A 21,524-nucleotide genomic window follows, 5' to 3' on the forward strand; every position below is an offset into this window, starting at 1 on the left:
TGGGGAGGGCGCTGGCGCGTGGCTTAGTGGTGGGGAAGGGGGCAAGGGGCGAGGGGGGGCAGCCGGGCACCGACCCCTCCTAGGCCTACCGCCCTCACTAGAAAACGAGGCGGCTCCTCGGGCTCAGGGCACCCCTATACCCTCCCCAGGAGAGGCAGAGAGCCCCCCACCTCCCTGGTCTCTTTGCACATACCCCCCCTCCCCGCGCGCCTTGTGCAGCCCCTCCTCAAACAGGTGCCCCGGGGTTCACCCTCCTCCCCTGCCCCGTGGGTGGAGGCCCCGAGGGGGTGGAGGTGGGGCGGCGCAGATGGAGACGCGCACCGCCAGGACCGTCTCGGGCTGTCCCCCCCAGGCGCCCAGCATCTGGAGCCGCGTCCCCACGCCCGCCACGCGCGCACACGGACACGCTCACACCGACACGGCCCGCGCGCAGACCCCGCCCCGGCCCCGCCCCGGCCCCTGCGGGAGCCCCCTCCGGCGCTCCCCGCCCCGGCAGCCCGGCGCGGGGCGGGAGGCGGCGGCTCGGGCAGATTTGATTTTCCCGCAGCCCGGGCGCCCCGCAGCCGGAGGGGGAGCCGAGGGGGTGCGCTCGCCGCCGCGTCCCCAGCCCCGCCGCCGCCCGCGCTGGACCCAGCCAGAGGCGGTCCGCTCCGGCGCCCCGGGCTCCACGCCGCCCGCGCCCCACCGGCCCCCACGCCCCTCTCTCTCCTGCACCCCTTCTGCCCCCGCCCCAGGCTGCACGCGCCCCTCCCGGCGCCCTCACCCCGCGCCCCTGCGCCTCGCCCCGCTGCGCCCCAGTTCCCTGGGCACCTCACCCCACCCCGCGGCGCCCCCAGCCTCTTTGTCGCGGCCCCCTCACCCCTCCCGGGTCCGCGGCCCCCGCTCCCTCCGCCCCCTTCCCTCTCTCACTTCCCACGCCCCCTCTTCGCGCTCCTCTCTTCTCCTCCTTTGCCGCCAGCCTCGGCTCCGGCTCCGGCTCCGTAGTTGGGCAGAGCCCGGGGTTTCAGTTGCTCCCGGGAAGCGCGCAGCGCGCAGGGACTGACCAGTTTGGGGCGGAGGGGGTGGGGGGCCGGTGGGCAATGGAGCAACCCGAGGACATGACGTCGCTGAGCGAGTTCGACTCCTTGGCGGGCAGCATCCCGGCCACCAAGGTGGAGATCACCGTGTCCTGCAGGTGAGCCTCCCGCCTGGCGGGGTCCCCCTGTCCCGCCCCTGGACCCGGAGCCCGGAGCCCGTGGTCCGTGGTCCGCGTTCCTCGCCTCGGGGATGCCCCCTCCTCCCCAGCCCCGTCCTATCCGGCGAGAGCCCCGGCCCAGCCGCGGTGGCGACGTGGAATGGAAGCCAGGCTTGGGGTCGTGTTCCTGAAAGTTTGCGCTCTGGGCTGTTGCTGCGTGGAGACGTGAAGACGCAGGAACAGGGGTCCGCGCCGGAGGGGGAGAGGGAACGGGTGGCAGGCTGTTCCGGGGTCTTTGAGCAGGTCATCTCTGAGCAACTGCTCCCCAAATCTAGAAGAGAGAGGTCTGCCAACCTCCCAGGCGGCCCAGCCCCTGCCTCCGGCCTCCTTTCCTCTCTTCTGCCCCTACTCCCTCCCCCCCCCCCCCCCCCCACCCACCGCCTGCGACCCAGGATGCTAGGCCTTTCTTCACCTCCAGCAACCACACTGACTCCCGGAGAAGAATCCCAGTGACTCCCCCCGTCACAGAGGTGTGGCTGCTGACGACAGTTTCAGTGGGACATTAAAAAAACAATAACTTGGGTACGAAATCTTAGGCCAAAGGGCTATAGCATTGGATGTGTGATTTAGAGTCCAGCAGGGGGGGACGTGTTTTGGGGGGCTCCTACCCCAAAGTCCTCACACAGGCTTTGGGGTAACTTCTCCATCTCAGAGCTGGTCTCTGCCAGGTTCTCCTGTGAGGGGAAGGCTCCCCCAGGCAGTGAGGGGGTGCAGTGGAGATGGGGGGCCTTCTTCCTAGTGCAGTCACCCTGTGGCTGGCCTCGGGCCACTGCCTTGCTGCCACTGAGAGGGGCACCGGCCCAGGCATAGCCCGCCTTGAGGTCCCCTGAGATGCCACTCTCCCTGTCCCCCATGACTTGAGTCCTGGCTTTTCCCTTGTCCCAAATCCCCCACCCCATCTTCTTAGGGCCCCTCTGTGGTCAGACCTTTTACCCACCCTCATGGCCCCCACCCCTGTATTCCAGGCAGTGGGGAGGTAGAGATGGAGCCAGAGGGCCTGAGCTGGCATGTCAAGAGAAGGATTGGGGGCGGGGAGTTGAGGTTGGTGAGGATGGTGAGTGAGGGTTGATGTGGAACACAGCTGCCCCCCTGTGCCAAGCTCCCCTGATAACTCCCGTATGTCTCTCCCGTGGTCCCACACACAGTGCGCTCAGACCGTCTCCAGCGCCATTTGCATTTTGCCAGTTACTCTTCTGGGAGAATCCTGATGGCCCATTAGCTTCAGGCTCACCTCCTCAGCCACCGACAGCTGCCACAGCCCGCCCTCCCTTTCCAGCAGGTCACCCTCCCTGTGCCTGACTCCCCTCCAGCCTTCAATCATGCCTGTGTCAGCGCTGTCTCCAGATCCTCCCACCTCCAAGCCCAGGAACAATCCATTCCCCACCCAGAGCTCACCCCTCCGTCACCTCAGCCGATTCATGCCCCGCATCCTGAAAAAGCCTGGCCTCCCGCCTCCACTTCCAGCCACGAGACACGCAGCCCTCATCACTGTCTTCTGTGTCCCCTGGGCCCTGGGTCCTCAGCTTGGGCCATGGGGTCGCTCACATCCTGAGCACTCAGCCTCTGAAGACACCTCAGGTGTGCACTTCATCCTCCTGCCCCAGAGTCACTGTCTGAGCACTGGAGGGCCGAGATCCCCGCCCTGACTCAGACCCACGGGCCCTCTGCTCCAGGGGAGGGGAGAGCAGAGGAGAGGAGGCAGCGGGCAGCGGCACCGTGGCTTTGGAGTCAGACACGTTGGCATGGAGTCTGCTCCGCCGTTGGGGCTGCCTGTAGCCTAGGCTTCCTCCGTTTGCCAAGTGCAGCGAGAAGCCTCCTTTGCCGAGTAGCTCACGTGCTGGAAGAGTGGCTGGCATGTCGCAGCAGGTCCTCGCCAAATACTGTTGGAGGAATTAACTTACAGGAGTAGAGGATGGTGAAGTGCCCAACACACTACTTGGCACTTACTTGGCCACAGTTGGTGCTAAATAAGTAGCTACAGTGATGACAGCGAGGCAGTAGTGCTTGGTCCCTCCTGCTTGCTCTCTCCAAGTAGAGGTGTCAGACCTTTTGCCTAAAAGGTACCCAGGGATGCATTTGCGATCTTGGGGGATGTGGTTCTGGGATCAACCCTTATGTCCACTCCTTCTCAGGACACATGGTCTACCGGCCTGAGGAGGGCCTGCCCAGGCCCTGTTCCTGATCTGAAAGCCAGAGGGTGCAAAGTGGGTTTTGGTAGGAAGGCGTGAGGAGCGGGGGAGACACCTGAACAGAGGGGAGGAGGGAAACAATATAGGTGAGCTTGAAATTGTAAATCCATCTCTTTCCCTCAACCAGGTCCAGCTCTCCAGGCTCTAGAAGAAAGAGGAGGTGGGGGGAGGAGAGGGGGGGAGGGCGAAAAGGAGGAGGATGGGGAGGAGGGAGAGCTGCACAGAATGGCTCTCCAGTATATTCTGTACTTCGTAGTCTCCAGTGAATGGGAGTCAAGTCCTGCTCCCTGCACCTCAAGGTCCACACTCACTGGGCCCCAGGAGGAGGCTATGGGGTACCCCTGTCCTGGGCATCTAGGTGACACTTGCTGGTGGGCAGGGAACAGTAGGGCAGGCAGAGGGGTTGGTGGGGTGAGAACTCCAGAGGGCTTCAGAAGGAGCTGCTGAGGTCGAGGGAGGCCAGTGTTTCAGGGAACTGGAATCTAGCATCCGCGGGCCGGTTCCTTCTCCTCTCTGCTCTTTAGGAAGGTCCCTGCCACCTCCCACAGTTCTAGGAGCTCCTGTTCCTGCCCGGGGTACGATCCCAACCCCTGCCATGCCGCCCCTGGCCACTCCCAGCCAAGCAAAGTGCCTGGTACAGGGGCACGTCTGCGCCGCAGCCCAGGACCACAGCAGAGGCCAAGCAGGCCTCCACGGAAGGCGGGTCACGCTGTGGGGTGATGTTCGGGCCCCCCCTGTCGGTAGGGTATCTCTCCGGCGAATCCAAGTCCATTCCCAAGTAATTGTTTCTTACCAGCTTCGGTGAACTTAGGGCCACAGATTATAAAGTGCCCGGCTGTTTGGCTCAGGGGCTAAGAACATGGGCTGTGGGATCTGTCCACCTGGGTCCAGATCCCAGTTCTCTCCCCGTGACATCGGGTGAACTCCCGAGCCCCCGCGTCCTTATCTCTAAAGGAAGCACAGTAACCCTTATCATCGGAGGATTGGCCCAGGAAGGGTAATTTGTGTCGCCTATTACTTGACACCTGAAAGTAAATAAAACCCAGGCTCTCTAGCCGAGTCCCAGGGTCTGTGGAGGTCCCGGAGATCTGGTCCACGTAGAGATTCTTCCCCTCTCCCAGCTTTATTGACATCTATTTGCCATTTAGGGATTCTGAGTGAGTAGGGTAGATGGTGTATGGAACCGGATACCAGCAGGCATCGTAGGAAGTGTGAGCCACAGCTTCTCTCTCCTCTGGTGGTCTTTTCCAGACCTTTCCTGCCCTCGTTAGCCTCCCTGCAGACCCAATCGAAACTCACCTGTCCAGCGTCCCATGCCCCACGGGCCACACTGCTTTTCTGGTTTCTGTGCGTCATCTGCCGCAGCGAACAGGACCAGCCTGCTGGTTAGAAAAGAGCGATTTGCATTTTTTATGTAACAGGAAACCTTTGCACTTCCGCAGGGTCCGGTGGGAGAAGCACAGCACATTTCAGCGGTGGGGCTCCCAGGCCCCCAGGGAAGGGGGGGTGGAGTCCAGAGGCTGGCATGGGGCCGGTGAGCAGCAGCTGCCTCTGCCCCAGCGGTTTTCTGCTGTCTGTTCGGGCTGGTGTTTTGCTGCCGGGGGCAGGAGAGGCAGTCGGCTCAGGAGCTGTCCCTGGGCCTCTCAGAAGGCGGTGAATGGGCTCCGAAGGCTCCCGTCTGACCGGCAGGGAGGGCGGCTCTGGGGCAGGAGGGCCTGGGGGCAGGGGCAGCTGTCAAAGCCAGTGCTAGGAAAAGGAGGTCGTCAGCCGTTGAGTAGCCCAGGCATTCTCCAGCGGAGCAGGGGAATAGTAACTGGGTTTGCTGAGCACTTACTACGTGCCAGGCACCTCACATCTGTATGAGTCCGTGCCACGTGCAATTGCCTGTGCTCAACTGTGTTGACCCACTCAAACAGCCATTTGGTCCAAACTAAGATTATTATACTGGTTTTCAATCCTGTGTAACAAGTTGCCACAGACCTAGCGGCTTAAAGCAACAGCCATCTGTTATCTCTCTGTGTCTCTAGGTGAGAGCGCATACCTCACTGCTCCTCTCTCAGGGTCTCTAAGACCAGGCACCCGAAGGGGCTGTGATCTCCTCCGAGGCTGGGCGTCCATGTCTCGCTCATTTAGGTTGTGGGCAGAACGCAGTGTCTTGCAGCTGGGAGATTAAAGTCCTGTTTTATTGCTGACTGTTGGATCCGAGTGGCGCTTAGCTCCCGGGGGGCCACCCGCAGCTCCTAGCAGGACAGCTTATTCTTCGAAGCCTGCAGAGGGTCCTCCCCCGTCCGCTGGACAATCTTAGATGAGGTAACAGTAGTCGCAGGAGTGCGGACCCCATCCTACTCCCAGGCCCCACCCGCACTCAGGGGAGGGGGCTGAGCAGGCTTGTGCACAGGGGCCGGAGTCTAGAGCCGCCTTAGACCCCTCCCTACCTCACTATGTATCTTCCTAGTCTTACAGCAATCCTGTGAGGTCGCTAGCAGTTCCCTTTTTGCTGATTGGGAAACCAGGGCTTAGAGGGATAAAGGCACCTGCTGGGGTTACACATTTAGTATGTTTCGGAAAGGGGCGTGCAAATTCAGTTTCCTCAAATCTCACAGCTTCACGGCTGGAATGGGGTCTCCAAGAGGACCATGGTAGGGGCCTGGGTCCCAACCATGTGACCAAGAATTAGGTGTTTTCTTTCCAGGGTTGGGAGAGTTTTTTCTTGCTCAAGAATGCCTCTGGCTCTGGGACACAAACCTAGACCTGGAGGATCTCCGAGGAGCAGAGACCGGAGAGTCACGGGGTGGCAGCCTGCCTTCCAGGCACCCGACACTCTCCTTCCCCAGCCCTCAGACCTCCCTGCTCAGAACCACGGCCAGCGCTGGAGATGGCCTGCCATTGGGAAGAGAGGGTGGGAGGAGGTGAGGAGAAGGCTGTAAAGCCACAGGGCACAGAGGAGTCAGGTTCGGTTAGGAATACGTAGGCTGTAGGTAACAGGAAGTTTAATAGTGATTCAAACCCTGAGTACATTTATTTTGCTCAGATCACAGTGAGTCTGGAGGGAGGTTATCTGATGGTTTGTTGGCTCACTTTGCCAGCAAGGACCCAGCTGTCTTTGTACTCGACCATTATCCAACTGCTGTGCCTCGTTATTGCAAAAAGGCTGCCTGTCCCAGGCATCACAGCCACATCCAAAGACAGGAAGCAAGACATCGGGCCAAAGGCCTCTCTTTGAAAAGTTCTTTTGATCTGGTAAGCACAATCCCTCCCAAAATATCTCAGCAGACTTCCTCTTCCATTTCCATGGCCAAAGCTGGGTCTCATGGACACCCCTAGACGAGTATATTAGTCAATTCGGGCTGCCATAACAAAATGCCATAGATGGCGTGGCTCAAACAACAGAAATGTATTTATCACAAACCTGCGAACGGACATCCAAGATGGTGGGCTGGGTCGCCAGCACGGTCGGGTCCTGGGGAACATGCTCTTCCCGGCCTCAGGTGGCCGCCTTCCTGCTGTGTTCTCACATGGCAGAGAGAGAAGGGACAGCACGCTCTCCGCTCTCCGGTGTGTCTTTTTAAGGGCACTAATCCCATCGTAATCCCACCCGACGACCTCAAATAACCCTAATTACCTTCCAAAGGCTCATCTCTGAACACCATCTCATTGGGGGTTAGTGTTTTAATATATAAACTGGCGGGGGGTGCCGGGGGGAAAGTACACAATACCTGAAGCGATGGGGGTTCTGTCAGCAGGAGGAGAGAGGAATGCTGCTGCCGACAGCCATGGACTCTGCCACAAGGAGGTGGTCCACGTGACTCACAGGCTGCTTGGGCTCCTGGGGTTCAGGGGCCTAGGGGGCCTCTGGGACTGGCTCCTTGGATTTCCCTCGGTCAGTGGAAGCCAGTGTTAGGTGACCGACGGATGATCCAGCTCAGCTTAGCTGGAACCCTGACTACCTCTCTTCCTGCCAGTTTCCTGGGCAAGAAAAAATGACTTAGTGGGATTTCAAAACATTGCAAGGGGCCTCTGTCCCCTAATGTTATTCACCTCTGCTGGCCTAACCGTAGTGCCTGAAGGTGCCAATAGAATAGCTTTATGCCCTTCGGGCCTGAAGAATTCTGGGCAGGACACTGGAAGTCAATGCAATTTTCTCATTTGCCTTCTCTGAAACCTCGGCCTGGTCGTTTAAGTTCTCTACCTCAGTCTCTCCATCTGTAAAATGGGGGAAATACTGGTCCTGTTAACTTCCTGTAGGATTGTTATGAAGACAACAGAGATTGTGTTTGTGAAGTCCTGTATAAAGTGGAATGTGCTCACTAAACTCAATAACGATGATGGGTAGCAATAACTGATCGCTATTGACACATCCATTCTTTCGATAATTGATATGAATCCTCATTTGCTACTGAGAGGCTTCTCTGTGCCGAGCACAGTTCAAAGTGCTGAGGATATAGTGTGAACAAGATAGACAAGCTCTCTCCTCTCAGAACTCACATTGGCGTTGGTGGTGGGGAATATAAGCAAATACACACATTTAAAAAATATTTTTATTGATTTTAGAGAAGAAGGGAGGGAGGGAGGGAGGGAGGGAGGGAGAGAGAGAGAGAGAGAGAGAGAGGGGAGAGAGAGAGAGAGAGAGAGAGAGAGACATCAATGATGAAAGAGAATCACTAATTAACCGCCTCCTGCATGCCCCCCACTGGGGATTGAGCCTGCAACCTGGGCATGTGCCCTGACAGGAATTGAACTGTGACCTCCTGGTTCATAGGTTGCTGCTCAAACCTCTGAGCCACACTGGCTGGGATATACACATTTTTTTTTTTTTATGAAATAATGTCTGATAGGGATAAGTGCTCTGCAAATAAGTTTGTGGTTGTTGGGGATGCTTTAGACAGGATGGGCAGGTGACACTGAGCGAAGAGCCAGTGGGTGAGACAGCCACCTGGAGGAGGATCTGGAGAGAGGGTGGTTCAGATAGAGAGACAGCAAGTGCAAAGGCCCAGTGGCAGCAAAGACCTTGGCATCCTTGCAAAACCGCAGGAGGGTAGTGTGGCTGGAGCAGTGTGATCCCCCAGAGAGGAGTGGAAGAGGACGAGGTCAGAGCGGAAATGGGGGGTGCAGATCCATACTAAGGAGTTTGGTTTATTATCCTAATAATAATGGAATAATTGTTATTATTCTGGTTGGGGCGGGGTTAAACAGGAGTAATGTGTTCTGATGGGCCTTCTAAAGATGTCCTCTGGGAAGCCTCAGGGAATTGACCGGAGGAGAGAGGGGAGGCAGGGATTGAAGCACAGGGCGAGGCAGGAGGCCTCTGGAGGGTCCAGGTGAGAGACCACGGTGCTGTGGGTGAGGAAGAGTGGGCGGATTTGGGATGCGCTTTTGAAGTAGAAACCTTAAAGACGTGATGAATGGGACCGGGAGAGGAATCGCGCACGCTCCCTATATTTCTGTTTTAAACGCTTGGCTCCCCCACAGCTGCGCAGGGCGGGTAGGTGACCCCAGCACAGGTGAGGAGACTGAGGCCGAGCCCCTCGCCCAGGGGCACCGAGTCACCACGTGGCCCCGGAGACTGCAGCGTGGCTGCGTCTGAGGCCTCCTTGGCCATGCAGCACGGGAGGGACAATTACGACAATAATTAATAATTATAGAAATGCAGATAGCCCGGGAAGGAGCGCTCGCCAAGCCACGGGGAAATTGCCTTTTGGACCTTGGTGCGGAGACTTGGCAGGGAGACAGAGCGTACGTGAGGGCGGGATCTGAAAGGGGAGATGGGCCGGTGCCAGGGGCTGGCTGCCAAGGGCCCTCCCCTCCGGCTCCCTCAGAGCCTTGCCTCGGACTCCTGCCTGCGAGGACAGGAGCGGGGTGGGGGTGGGGCGGCGGGAGGAGGTGGGAGCCTCCGGTTCTGGTTCTGGTTCTCTTCCTTGGGAGCAGCCCTGAGGAGGCCGGGGCAGGAGCGGGGAAGTGAGGAGCGCTGCTGGCCGGGGGGCCGGGGGAGACCTGGGGTTGGTAACACGGTCGCTCCCCAAATGGCCTTGGGCTTCAGAGTTCCATCCGTGGCGCCTGGGAAGCTGGTGAACTGGGCACGACTGAGCCCCAAATGTCTTGCCTGTAGCAGGGGTGACATCCGCCTCCTGGCACTGGTGTGTAGGGTGAGTAGGGGGTCCCCGATCACGTGCCCAGCAGAGGATTTGGTGCAGGTTAGGTCCTGCCTCTGCCATCCTCTTTGCCTGCCGCGGGGGCTGGCCAGATGCTTGGTGTTGGACTGCTCCATAGAGGAATGGGGTGTTGCTTGTGGGCCCCTCAGGCTCAGGGGTCTCTGTGGGCCTCCTGGCTCACCTGTCCCGTCCGCTCAGCCAGCAGGAAGGCGGCACCGCCAGCTGGGCATGTGGGCATGGGCACCTGCACCAGCCCGGCTTAGGGGGCAGGGGGAGCACATGGGCCACTTGGTCCCCGTGGGCCTTTAGCGAGACTTCCTGTGAGCGGGACGCTGCTCCAGCTCTTTTGCAAACATGAACTCTCTTCTCAGAAAACCCCTAGGAGAGGACTGTTATTCCCCCGCTTTACAGATGGGGATACCGAGGCACAGAGGATCGAGGGAGGTCCTTACAGCTAGTAATGGGCAGGGCTGGGTTTGGGACCCAGCCTGAGGCTGCAAGTCTGTGCTCTCAGCATCCCCACCTCTTCTCGGCGGTTGGCGGGGTGCTGAGGGGGGGTGCCGTTGGGAAGAAGATAAACATGTTTTCTTAATTTTCTAGGCTGAGGAACCTTGTTGGGAATATGACGAAAGCCCTCCAAAAAGAACGCACCCAGCGGCACCCGTCTGCTGCACTGTGCTTAGTGTCAGGGGTCCCACGCACCCTGTTAAGGATCCACCTGTGGCCGGGAGCTGCGGGCTGCGCTCTTCCCGCGCCTCTTCCTGCGGGAGCCGGGGGCCCTGCTCAGCAGCCCGCGGGGGCCGCAGACACACACAGGGATGTGCGATGGTTCCCCCGCCACTCAGCCCAGGAGCAAATGGGTCTCCGACGGGGCTCCCTGAGGGCAGAGCCGTGTCCCCCTCAGACGGGGGCTCCCTGAGGACAGGGCTGTGTCCCCCTCAGACTGGGGCTCCCTGAGGGCAGAGCCGTGTCCCCCTCAGACTGGGGCTCCCTGAGGGCAGAGCCGTGTCCCCCTCAGACAGGGGCTCCCTGAGGACAGGACTCTCTTCCCCTCTCTGTTCGCTCCTACTCTCAACATTTCGGATGTCCCGGAAGGGAGGGTGGCACACAGGCTCCCTTTGCTGGGACTGTGACCTCGCAGGCAGCCGGGTCCTTGCTCCAGGCCCTGGAAGGGCTTCCTGGGGGAGATCAGAGAGGCCGGGCCCAGCGCTGCTTCCCTGGCCTTGATCTGAGGAACAAAAGAAGCCAATTTCCAGGCTGCGAGCGGACAGCTGAGGGTTTCATGCTCTTTGGGGGAAATACATTTGCCTGTTGGACAATATCTCTTTGAGCTCCCAGAGGCCGAAGGTGGAGAAAACGCGCTCGGGGTCTGCCTGTGCCCGGGGCCCGGGGCCTGCCTGGGTGGAGAGCCTGGTGCCCCCCCCAGCTTCTCCCTGCTGCTGCCTGTGGGCACGTCCCTCCCCCTCCCTGAGCCTCAGGGGCCCCCGTGGATCAGGGGAGGCTGTGTGAGAGGAGGATGTTGTTGCCGTGGGGAAACCGAGGCCCAAAGACCAAGAGTCCTGACATATGGTATCTGGACTGGTTATCGGGACCGTGTGCGTGCGCATGTGCATGTGTGTGCATGTGTGTGCATGTGTGCATGTGGATGTGTGCATGTGTGTGTGTGTGCATGTGTCTTATTTAAACATGGTTTCTGGGGCCCTGCCCAGACCTACACAATCAGACTCCAGAAATGGGCCCAAGAATCTGCCTTCTGATAGTGGGAGAGGGAGGAGGCCCAAGAATTGAGAGGCCCACTGGCGGACGGTGTGGATGAGGTGAGGGGTCACAGAGGCCTGGAGGGTCCCCCAGAAAGAGAGGCCAAGGGGACGCCCGAGGCTGGGGTGACGGGGAGGTCCCAGCCAGTGGGGCACTCCAGCCACTGCACAGGGGGCCGGGACTGTGTGTGCACATTGGGGGTGGGCTCCTGGGGCTGGTGAGGTGGAGGTGGCTCTGTCAGCCGTCCTGTCTCTCCTTGGTCCCCAAGTGAGCCCAAGCACCCACATGGGCGTGACTGCTCTGCTCAGCACCTGGCCCAGCATGACTGACATCGGACAAGCCTCACTGCCCACAGCTGTCCTGAGGGAGGAACTGCTTTTAGCCCCACTTTACAGATGGGGAAACCGAGGCACAAGGAAGGCAAGGAACTTGTCCAGATCTGGGATGTGGACCCAGCATGTCTGGCTGCAGCCCATGCACTTAACCATTAGGCTCTTGAGCTAAGAGGAGGCATTGGGGCTCCGCTGCGCATGGCCAGGCGCCTCGCTGGTCAGGAGACAAGGGCCTCGCTCACCCATCTGGCTGTGGTCTGCCTTCATCCACCCCGTTCGCCAGGCCCCTGCTCTGTGTTGGGGCTGGGCTGGCCCGAGGCAGAGGCGGGGTCGCTGTCCTGGAGGAGTGCACACCAGCGGGAGAGGCAGGTGAGCCCTGCTGTGCAGCCCGGGACGTGCTGAGTCCCAGCCAGAGGCTGCACAGCACAGCCAGAGAGCTCAGGGCAGGAGAGGAGCCGGCTGCTGGTCATGCGCAGGGGAAGCCCCAGGACAGGCTCCGGCGAGCAGGAAGGATAGGGGTGGGTCTGGAAGGATGACCTCAGCAGCGTGGAGGGCAGAGCTTGGCATTACTCTTGGCTGCGTGGCCCAGGGTGCAGTGAGAGGCCTGAAGCACTGGGCAGGGAGCCACCGAAGCTGGGTGGCTGGATCCTATTTCTTAGCCCAGCTGTGTGCCTCTCACCCAGCTGGGAGGGTGGGCAGAGCCCATCTACTTCTCCTCTTTGAAGATAAGGTGCTCTTTCTCTCCCCCCCCCCCCGCCCCCCCTCCCCTAGGCTGAGATCCAGGATCTCGCTGTCTTTCTTACTAGCCTAGACATGACTACATCTGAGTTCCAGACCAGACTCAGAGGGGACCCAGGCCTTGGAGAAGCCACTTGGCCTCTCTCTGAGCCTACATTCCTGATTTATAGAGGGACTGGAAAAGCCGACCGCTGCACCCCTTCCAGCTGGACCATTCTAGGGTTTATATAATTACTAGAGGCCCAGCGTGCACGAAATCATGCACAAGTAGCTCAGGTGGCTGCCTCGCCCATCGCTGCTAGTAGCTCGCTGCCCCGCCTTCTGCGGCTCATAGGTCTCCACCACTAGTAGCTTATGCCCCGCCCTGCCCCCCCCCCCCCCCCCCCCCAGAGAGCTGCTGCTCGTTTGGTCTTGAAGGCCTGACGGCCACAAGCCTTTTAAATAAGAGACAGAGCTTCATGACAGCATTCAAAGAGGAACCTCAGCACGCGCTCCGGGAGAGAAGTCCCGGCCCCAGCCCCCTTCTCACTTTCCCACTCCTCACCCTGCCCCGGGTTCCACCACCGTGGAGCCCTCTTCGGGGCTAAGGCATGGTGTCTCTGGTTTAAATCAAGAGGGACGCTCCTGCCTCCAAGCCCAGCACACTGCAGGGGAGCAAGGTCAGCCCGGGGACAGGCCCGCCCGCCTCGGAGGGGTGAGCATCTGCAGTGGTCTCTGACCTGCAGCCCCTGCTACCTACCTTTCAGAGCTGCCTCGCCTATCACTTCCTCTGGTGCTCACTGCCAGGGCTGGGGGCTTTGTCAGACGGTTGCCAGAGTGACAGCTGGCTGGGAGCAGGTTGGTGGAGGGGCGGTGGGGCCAGCAGAGGGGTTGTGTGCCACTGGGGAGAGACTGGAGCGGAGGGTGGGGATTTGGGGATCCCTCTCAGAGACATCTCTGGGAATCTGTGAGGACTGGAGCTGAGTGACTCATGAGCACAATCTGGGGCCGCCCCAGGCAGCGGGGGATGCCATGTGCTCGTGCCAGGTTGCTACTACAGCTGTCTGTCTGTCTGTCTGTCTGTCAGTAGGCCTTTGGCTCCCAAGTCAGGGCGATTGAGTTGAGTGTGGGGTCAAGTTGCCCAGACAAGCTGTCGCTCCTGGTGGTTCTGGCGATGCGGACGCAGGGTCAGAGCTTCTAGACCAGTGGTTCTTAACCTGTGGGTCGCGCCCCCTTTGGCGGTCGAACGTCCCTTTCACAGGGGTCGCCTAAGACCATCCTGCATATCAGATATTTACATTATGATTCATAACAGTAGCAACATTACAGTTATGAAGTAGCAACGAAAATAATTTTATGGTTGGGTCACAACAAGAGGAACTGTACTTAAAGGGCCAGAACAGTGGTTGGCAAACTGCGGCTCGGCAAACTGCAGCTCGCGAGCCACATGCGGCTCTTTGGCCCCTTGAGTGTGGCTCTTCCACAAATTACCGACTTCTGCACATGGGCCACTAAGTATCAATCCCAGTGTACGTGCGTGCCCACACGTGGTATTTTGTGGAGGAGCCACACTCAAGGGGCCAAAGAGCCGCATGTGGCTCGCGAGCTGCAGTTTGCCGACCACGGGGCCAGAAGGTTGAGAACCAGTGTTCTAGACCTTTCTGTCTCTCCCACTGCTTGCTGTGGGGAGTGGCCACTCCCTGCCCTGGGCCCCTGCTCCCTCCTCAGGGCCATCAGCTCTGACATTTGGGGCTGGCTGTTAGGAAGCCACACAAACCCGTGCTGAGTGTTTCTCCTCTTTGGGAAAGGGGTGGAGGGGGCACGGAGGCCCTGGGGGAGTGTGGGAATGGAGAGGAGACACGGGAGGTGACCCCGGGCATCTGGGAGGGAGGGGGGACAGGCTGAGATGGCTGGCCGGGTCAGAGCTTACCGTTAGGGCAGTGTGAAAAGCAGGGCGGGGGTGGGGGGACAGCTCCAGCAGGCAGGGGGGCTTCAGGGATAGGGCGTGGGGGCTCTGTATGAGCAGGTTTCCTGGGCTCTGGGAGACTGGAGCATGCCTCAGGGGTGGATGTGGGGAGGAGAGTGAGGAAGCCAGTGTTTATGTCCCAACTCCTGCGCGCCATTGGTTGAGGGCTGCCCTCGGAGCGAAAACTTCCTGGTGTTTGCAGCCCCCCAGCCAGAGAAGGCCCCGGAGAGTGGCAGGAGGAAACCATGTGTGGGTGCAGGGCCAGGGACGGCTGAGAAGGCAGCCCAGGGCAGCCACCACCTTGGAGACTGGCACTTGTCTGCATTGTACAAGTGAGGAAACAGCTCGGAGGGTTCGAGGGACTTCCTGCGTTGCTTTCTGCCAGCTGCAGGTCACTGAACTCGGCACACAGATGTGCAGGACAGGCCCTTGCCCGATCCCTCCGCTTCCACATCTGTAAGATGGGAGGATGCCTGCCCAGGACTGACCCTGAGGGCAGCTGCTGCCTGCAGAGCACTTAGCACAGTGCCTGGCCCGACACCTGGCCCATCCCCTGCGGCTCTGTGAGCCGGAGCTGAGTGCACAGAGGCAGGCAGGAGGGCTCACACCTGTCAAAGGCCTCTCACTCCCCCAGCGCGGTCCATCGTCTGGCTGAATGCCTTCAACCTGATTAGCAGGGTCGTGTGTCAGCTGTGGCCTTGACCAGATGGGTCTGCATCCCTGGGAGGGATAGTTCATTAATCCGTCAGCACAGAGGAGATGGCGGAATCAACTGGCTGTAAGTAGGGCCCTGAGAGAATAGGACCCTGGATGGATGCGTTTTGACAGCTTGATTTTATTTGTTGAGAGACAGAGATGCGGTAAGAGGAGCTTCTAGTCCAGGCCAAGACATTGGGCAAAGAGCAATGTGGCCCAAGAACGAGGGGCTGAGGGACCCAGGGCGCCAGCGTGTGTGAAAGGTGGGGTGGGTGGTGGGGAGCCACACCCGTAGGCAGCTGAGCCGAGGACCCCCCTGCTCGCCTGTGGGCTGCAATGAGCCAAACAAACGGAGGCGGCTTCGGGCCTCAAGAGGCCCTGATCCCCCAAAGCCCCCTCCTGGGCTCTGCTAACTCCTCCTCTCTCCCCTTCTTGCAGGAACCTTTTGGACAAAGACATGTTTTCCAAGTCTGACCCACGTAAGTCCTGCTCTGACAATAGTAACAGTGGCAACGGCATTGTGGCGATGGCAGCGGCCAGCCCCTGAGTCCTCGCTGAGCGTCAGGTGTGGTGGAGGGTGGTGGGTCCCGGTGCTGGTCCAGGCTGCTCTCACGAACACTGTCTGAGAAAGGACTGGGCGGCTGGCCCTCCCAACCCCCACACTTATGAAGCCTCAACACAGCGTTTCAGGGCCCAAAGTTTCCAGAACCAGGGAAACCAGTACGTTTAAGAGCCCCAGTTGGCTGTGGTCCAGGGGACCGAGCCCTGATTTTGGAGCCCAGGGTTCTAGCCCAGAGAAGTGCCACTCAAGTATGTGGCCTCACGCAGGCCATGGGCCTCCTCCGAGCCCATCGGTGAGGGGGCTGGTGACAGTGACAGGGTGCCCTGAGCCCTAGGGATGATGGGGGTTTCAGGTGCTCTCCTGCCCCACCTCTGCCACCAAGTCACCCCTCATGCCCACCTGTCTGCCTGCTGCACACTTGCTCAGGCTGAGATGCCAACGGCCCTGACCCCCTCCCCGGAGGGCCCTCCTCCCAGGCACACGGATGTTCTAGGCCCCCTTCTCCAAGCTGAGGATGCCCAGACCCCACCCTGCCACCCAGGCCCACTCTCCCGAGGCCCCGCCCCCGAGGCCCTGCCCCTTCAGGGCCCTCTGCACAGGGACACCCCTTCTCTTGGCCTGTGTGGCTTGTTAACCCTTTTTCCCTCCTCTCCCCACAGTGTGCGTCATGTATACTCAAGGGATGGAGAACAAGCAGTGGAGGGAGGTAGGTCCCGCCCCTTCCCCACCCAGACACCAGCCTGGCCCTGGTGGGAGTCTGCTTGTCCCTGACGGCAGTCACCTGACTCTGGAGACAGCCCCCCCATGCTCATAACTGCAGCCTCTGAGCCTGAGAGAAGACGAGTGAGGTGTGCAGAGGGGGTACTCGTCCCCGCTGCTGCAGGAAGAGTCCAGGAGAGGACTGGAAAGTCCCTGCCCTCGGGGAGCCCCCGTCTGAGGGGGAAAAAGCCCTGTCCTCGGGGAGCCCCCGTTTGAGGGGACACAGCCCTGTCCTCAGGGACCCCCATCTGAGAGGGACACAGCCACCTCAGAAGAAGTGATCTGGTGCCCTGACAGCCGTGGGCATGGCCGGCAGCACCGTGTCCCTCCCTGGCAGCCGTCCGGGTCCTGACCAGTGTGAGCGGTCCGTCAGGTGAACCCCCTGCCCACTAATCTTCATGCCTCCCCTCTGCTCTGAATCAAGTCCCAGCCCCTCAGCCTGGCTTCAGGCTCTGCCAGAACTGGGGAGTCCCTCCCTGATGACATGGTGAGGGGGAGACCAGCCAGGAAACTTCAGGACCTCAGGCCTTGTCCCCACCCTCATCCTCATGGGTGGGCGGCCAGGGCCCCTCCTCCCTGCCCCGGCCTCCACCCCCACCCCAGGTGTGGCAGGAGCAAGTGGCCGAAGGGCTGCCATTCACCGGCAGTGTCTGGGAAATGCCTGCAAGGTGGTGGGGGGTGTTGGGCTGTTTACTCTTTCACTCTCTCCAAGACCACGCCAATTAGAGCGTGGACCCCATCACGGGGAAGCCGTGATCCGGTTTAAAGGGACTAATTACTTCTGAGGCCTTCGGGCCAAGCTTCACAGAAAGCGGGTAATTCATTCAGGAAAGGGGGGGCGGCGCTTCCGAATGGTACTCCTCCAGCCTGGCCAGTGTCCACTCGGGGCTGGTCTGGGGCTGGGCTGGGGCTGGTCTGGGGCTGGGGCTGGGGCTAGGGCTGGGCTGGGGCTGGGCCTGGGGCTGGGGCTGGGGCTGGGGCTGGGCTGGGCTGGGCTGGGGCTGGGCTGGGCTGGGCTGGGGCTGGGGCTGGGCTGGGGCTGGGCTGGGGCTGGGCTGGCTGGGCTGGGGCTGGGCTGGGCTGGGGCTGGGGCTGGGCTGGGCTGGGCTGGGGCTGGGCTGGGCTGGGGCTGGGCTGGGCTGGGCTGGGCTGGGCTGGGCTGGGCTGGGCTGGGGCTGGGCTGGGGCTGGGCTGGGCTGGGCTGGGGCTGGGGCTGGGGCTGGGCTGGGGCTGGGCTGGGCTGGGGCTGGGCTGGGCTGGCTGGGGCTGGGCTGGGCTGGGGCTGGGGCTGGGGCTGGGGCTGGGGCTGGGGCTGGGGCTGGGGCTGGGGCTGGGCTGGGGCTGGGGCTGGGGCTGGGCTGGGGCTGGGGCTGGGCTGGGCTGGGGCTGGGGCTGGGCTGGGCTGGGCCTGGGGCTGGGCTGGGGCTGGGGCTGGGCTGGGGCTGGGGCTGGGCTGGGGCTGGGGCTGGGGCTGGGCTGGGGCTGGGGCTGGGGCTGGGGCTGGGCTGGGGCTGGGGCTGGGGCTGGGCTGGGGCTGGGCTGGGGCTGGGGCTGGGGCTGGGCTGGGGCTGGGGCTGGGGCTGGGGCTGGGCTGGGGCTGGGGCTGGGGCTGGGGCTGGGGCTGGAGCTGGGCTGGGGCTGGGGCTGGGGCTGGGGCTGGGCTGGGGCTGGGGCTGGCTGTGGCACGGGCACCGCAGAGGGCAGATGGGGGGCTTGTGTCAGCTGCACCTGCGCTGTGATCCTGGCTCCAGCCTGTTCTGGAGGTGGGGCCTCAGGCAAGGGGCTTAGCCTGTCTGTGCCTCAGTTTCCGCACGTGTAACATGGGGTTAGCAGCACCTACCCTGCAGGCCTGTGGCGGGAATGGAACAAGATGGGGCGTGGCATCCTGGGCGTAGTCCCTACTCGGTAAATATCATTGAGCAGCATCGTCCGGAGCCTTGCCGGGCACAGCCCTGTCTCAGTCAATATTTGCAGCAGGAGGCATTGATGGGGTGCCGGGCAACAGCCCAGGTGCGGGTGGCGGGAGAGGGAGCCGGGCAGGGAGCGTCACAGGCGCGAATAATCCTGCCAGGAAGCGTGAGCGGTATCGGTGCAGAGAGAGCGGGAGTTCGGAGGGGAGAGTTACAGCCGTGTTAATAGCTCACTGGGTTTTTTAAATGGGACTTGATTGAACACAGCCCTCTGGCTAAGGAGTGCGCGATGTAGAGAAGGGGAGGATGTAGGTCAGAGGGAACTTCAGGGATCAACCTCCTCATTCCCTGAGGGACAGGATGGGGCCTCCGGGGGCTGAGCCAGGGCGCTAGACCCCGCTGCAGTGGGAGTGTCCCCTGGGGAGCTGGGCTTCAGTGGAGCTGGGGATGCGGGGTCGGGGGAAGTGGGGGGGACACAGCACAGGGGCCCTACAGCAACGGTTCGGGAGGTGGCTGGAGTGAGAGGCCAGTCCCGGTTTGGGGTAGCTGGGGATGGATGTTATAAAACAGTGGGCAGGTTTTAGGGAAGCCGTGGGGGTGATGAATCATGAGGCGGCAGCAGTGGACAGCCTGAGGGGTAAGGGGGCTTCAGGGCAGAAGCAGGAGCCCCCAGTGGAGGGACAAGGTCAGCCAGGAGCCTCACTCCCTTCCCACCTCTGCTCTCTGCCTGCGCCCATTGGTGGACCCACAGGCAGGCCTCAGGGTGGGGAACGTTGATGCGGTAGACACTGGTCAGCCTCCGGGCACAGATCAGGGTGGAGAGGGCAGGGGTGGGTCCAGAGGGGTGAGTGGAGACACCCAAGCAGACATGGAGCAGGTGAGCGAGGCTGGCATTCGGGGTGTGGGCTGAACGATACAGGAAGAGGTGGGGGCCCTGGGGTCAGAGTTCAGAGCAGGAGGGTCTCCATAGGTCAAGGAGACTGACCCCGTGTCCGAGAGGCCGTCAGCACCATGTCCAGCCTTCAGGGGTAAGTGGCAGGGCTCAGCCACAGGTACTGTTGTGGGGGGGAGGGGAGAAACCCTCCCCCCGCCCCGCCCCCCCTTCTTGAGTTTTTGGACTCCCAATAAAATTGGCACAAGACCAGATGAGCAGGAGAAATACCGACTTGACGTGTGTGCATGGCAGGCCGTAAAAGATGACGCGCTCCGAAATGATGAACCAGCCGTCTTTTTACATTTTTTAGGCAAAGAAACAAGACATTTGTGAGGAAATGGCAGGACTAAGACATTTAGGTTTGGGCGCTCATCCCTGAGGAACCTAACACTATCTGGGCTTGGGTTGTAAGTTGGGAAAGCAGGACAAGCTTCCTTGGGCAAGCTTTTCAGCCCTGGATTCCCTGACTCTGGTGATAAGGGCGTCTCTCAGCCGCCCTGCAGCCAGGGGGCACTTTTAATGGAAGAGAATTCTTTCCCACAATGGCTGCTTGTCAAGTAAGTTTAATTCCAAGTCACCGATATGTCACTATGGGGCATTTGGGGTGGCGGCAGTCCCCCCCCTTCCCTCCCCCCCCGCCCCCCCAATGCAGGCTTCACGCTGTTTGGGAAGAGAAGATGCACTCACACTCATCGAGGTCCTACTTCTTGCCGATTCTCTGTGACCCCAGAGGAAAGCCTCAGGAATGGAGAACGTAGAGAAAAATCCGGGCCCCTCCCTATGGACTGGCCCCGGGATGGAAGGCCGCCCTTGCGGGCAAACAGAAAGCCGTCGCCACCACGTGCTCATTGCAAGCAAGCGTCTGCACCTGGGCGATGCACCCCATGGCCAGCGGGGTCAAGTGCGGCCCAGGGTTCCCCCAGGCAGGGCCTGACCCCGGCTTGGCTCGCACAGGCCGCAGAAGGATGAGAGCTCTTCTCGCAGCCCCTGGCTGCCGGGTTCAGCTGATTTTAACCATTTAGGTCATTTTAATGCCTTCTGAGAAAGCTCCATCTTCCCAGCACCTAAATCTGTCACCACATTTTATGAAAATTGACTCGAGATGTGATTTTAGCCCAGGAAGTCGAGCACTATTTGCATCAAGGCTTGGCAGGGCCCCCGCTGTCCGGGGGGAAGCAGGGTGGGGAGGGTCCCAGGAAAAGTGTGTGTGTGGAGGGGTGATCCTGGCCTCTCCCCTGCCGGTGGCTGTCCTGGCCGAGGGCCCCTGGGTAAGGAGGAGACGGGTAACGGGGTGTCCCGCTGATGGGCCCCTACCACCTGCAGGGCATGTGGCCCAACCGGCCGGCCCACACATCCCGCCAGAGCGCTCAGTCTATTTCTGAGCACCTCAGCCCCCTGGACATTTAACACCGCGAGGATGACGGCTCATCGCTAAGCACTGGGAATAATCTCCCCGGAGCACCTTGCTGTGTGCCTTCACGTCACTGTGACTCCGTGAGCCTGTGCTGGCACCTGCTGAGTGGCAGGGAGGACGCTGGGCACACGGAGGGCACCGGTCACTGTTCACAGCCAGCAGGGCCCGCTCTCAATCGGGGAAACAATACAGCAGCAGCAGAGCTGGCAGCAGTCGCTTCTGGAGCGGTAGGTGCCGGGCTCCGCTCCGAGCATGCCCACAGTCTCTCACTGAATCCTCGCCGCCGCCCTGGGAAGGCGGTAGTATTATGGTTACTCACTATTATTATTGGTCCCATTTCCCGGGGGAGGAAACTGAAGCACAGAGAGGTTAGTGTGAAAGAGGCTCTAACCATGACGTTGTTGAAACGGTAAAAGTTACACGCAAAGGGCACCATTCCGCTCGTTCCGCGTTCTGCCCCCTTCGATGGACACCGTTAAGTTGGTTTTCTCTTCCACGTGTCCTTTCCCTCAATATTTGAAGACTGCTCACAGGCCCTGCCAGTCTGCTTGGCAGCAGACGTAGACTGGGGCCTTTTCTATCAGTAGTTCCTGTTTATACCACTGTCTTTTGCCCCTTTGCCAATCCAGGCACCCCCCCCCCCCAAGCACACCCGTTTATTCTTCATTGTCCTTTCCCAAGTGTGTGTCCCGTGCTGTCCACTTGTCCAGCCCAGAGCATCATGGCCGCCCCTCCTCAGGGGCTTGAGCTAGACAGTCACACTCCTCCCCACGTCTCTGCATTCTGCATCTTTCTCGGGCTGTCACTGTCCGTGTGTCCAGTAGCCCCCCTGCCTCTGTGACAGAGTCTCCACTCCCGCAGGGCTGTCACTGCCCGTGTGTCCAGTAGCCCCCCTGCCCCTGTG

At 60.8% G+C, this 21,524-nt stretch overlaps 1 protein-coding gene across 2 annotated transcripts in view; it reads left to right on the forward strand.

Moving 5' to 3' along the window:
- The first annotated feature begins 928 nt into the window (after positions 1-928).
- CPNE5 (copine 5) overlaps positions 929-21,524 on the forward strand; it is an 85,192-nt gene continuing 64,596 nt past the window's right edge. Inside the window, exons 1-3 of one of the 2 annotated variants that reach the window (XM_036317588.1) lie at positions 929-1,174; positions 15,480-15,520; positions 16,263-16,309. In XM_036317588.1, the coding sequence (XP_036173481.1) occupies positions 1,080-1,174; positions 15,480-15,520; positions 16,263-16,309 (183 nt within the window). In that variant the 5' untranslated portion in view covers positions 929-1,079. The remainder of the gene's footprint in view (positions 1,175-15,479; positions 15,521-16,262; positions 16,310-21,524) is intronic. The other variant, XM_036317590.1, reaches the window with a different exon arrangement.

Source organism: Myotis myotis, unplaced genomic scaffold (genome assembly GCF_014108235.1).
Source record: "Myotis myotis isolate mMyoMyo1 unplaced genomic scaffold, mMyoMyo1.p scaffold_m19_p_7, whole genome shotgun sequence".
Lineage (NCBI taxonomy): Eukaryota > Metazoa > Chordata > Mammalia > Chiroptera > Vespertilionidae > Myotis > Myotis myotis.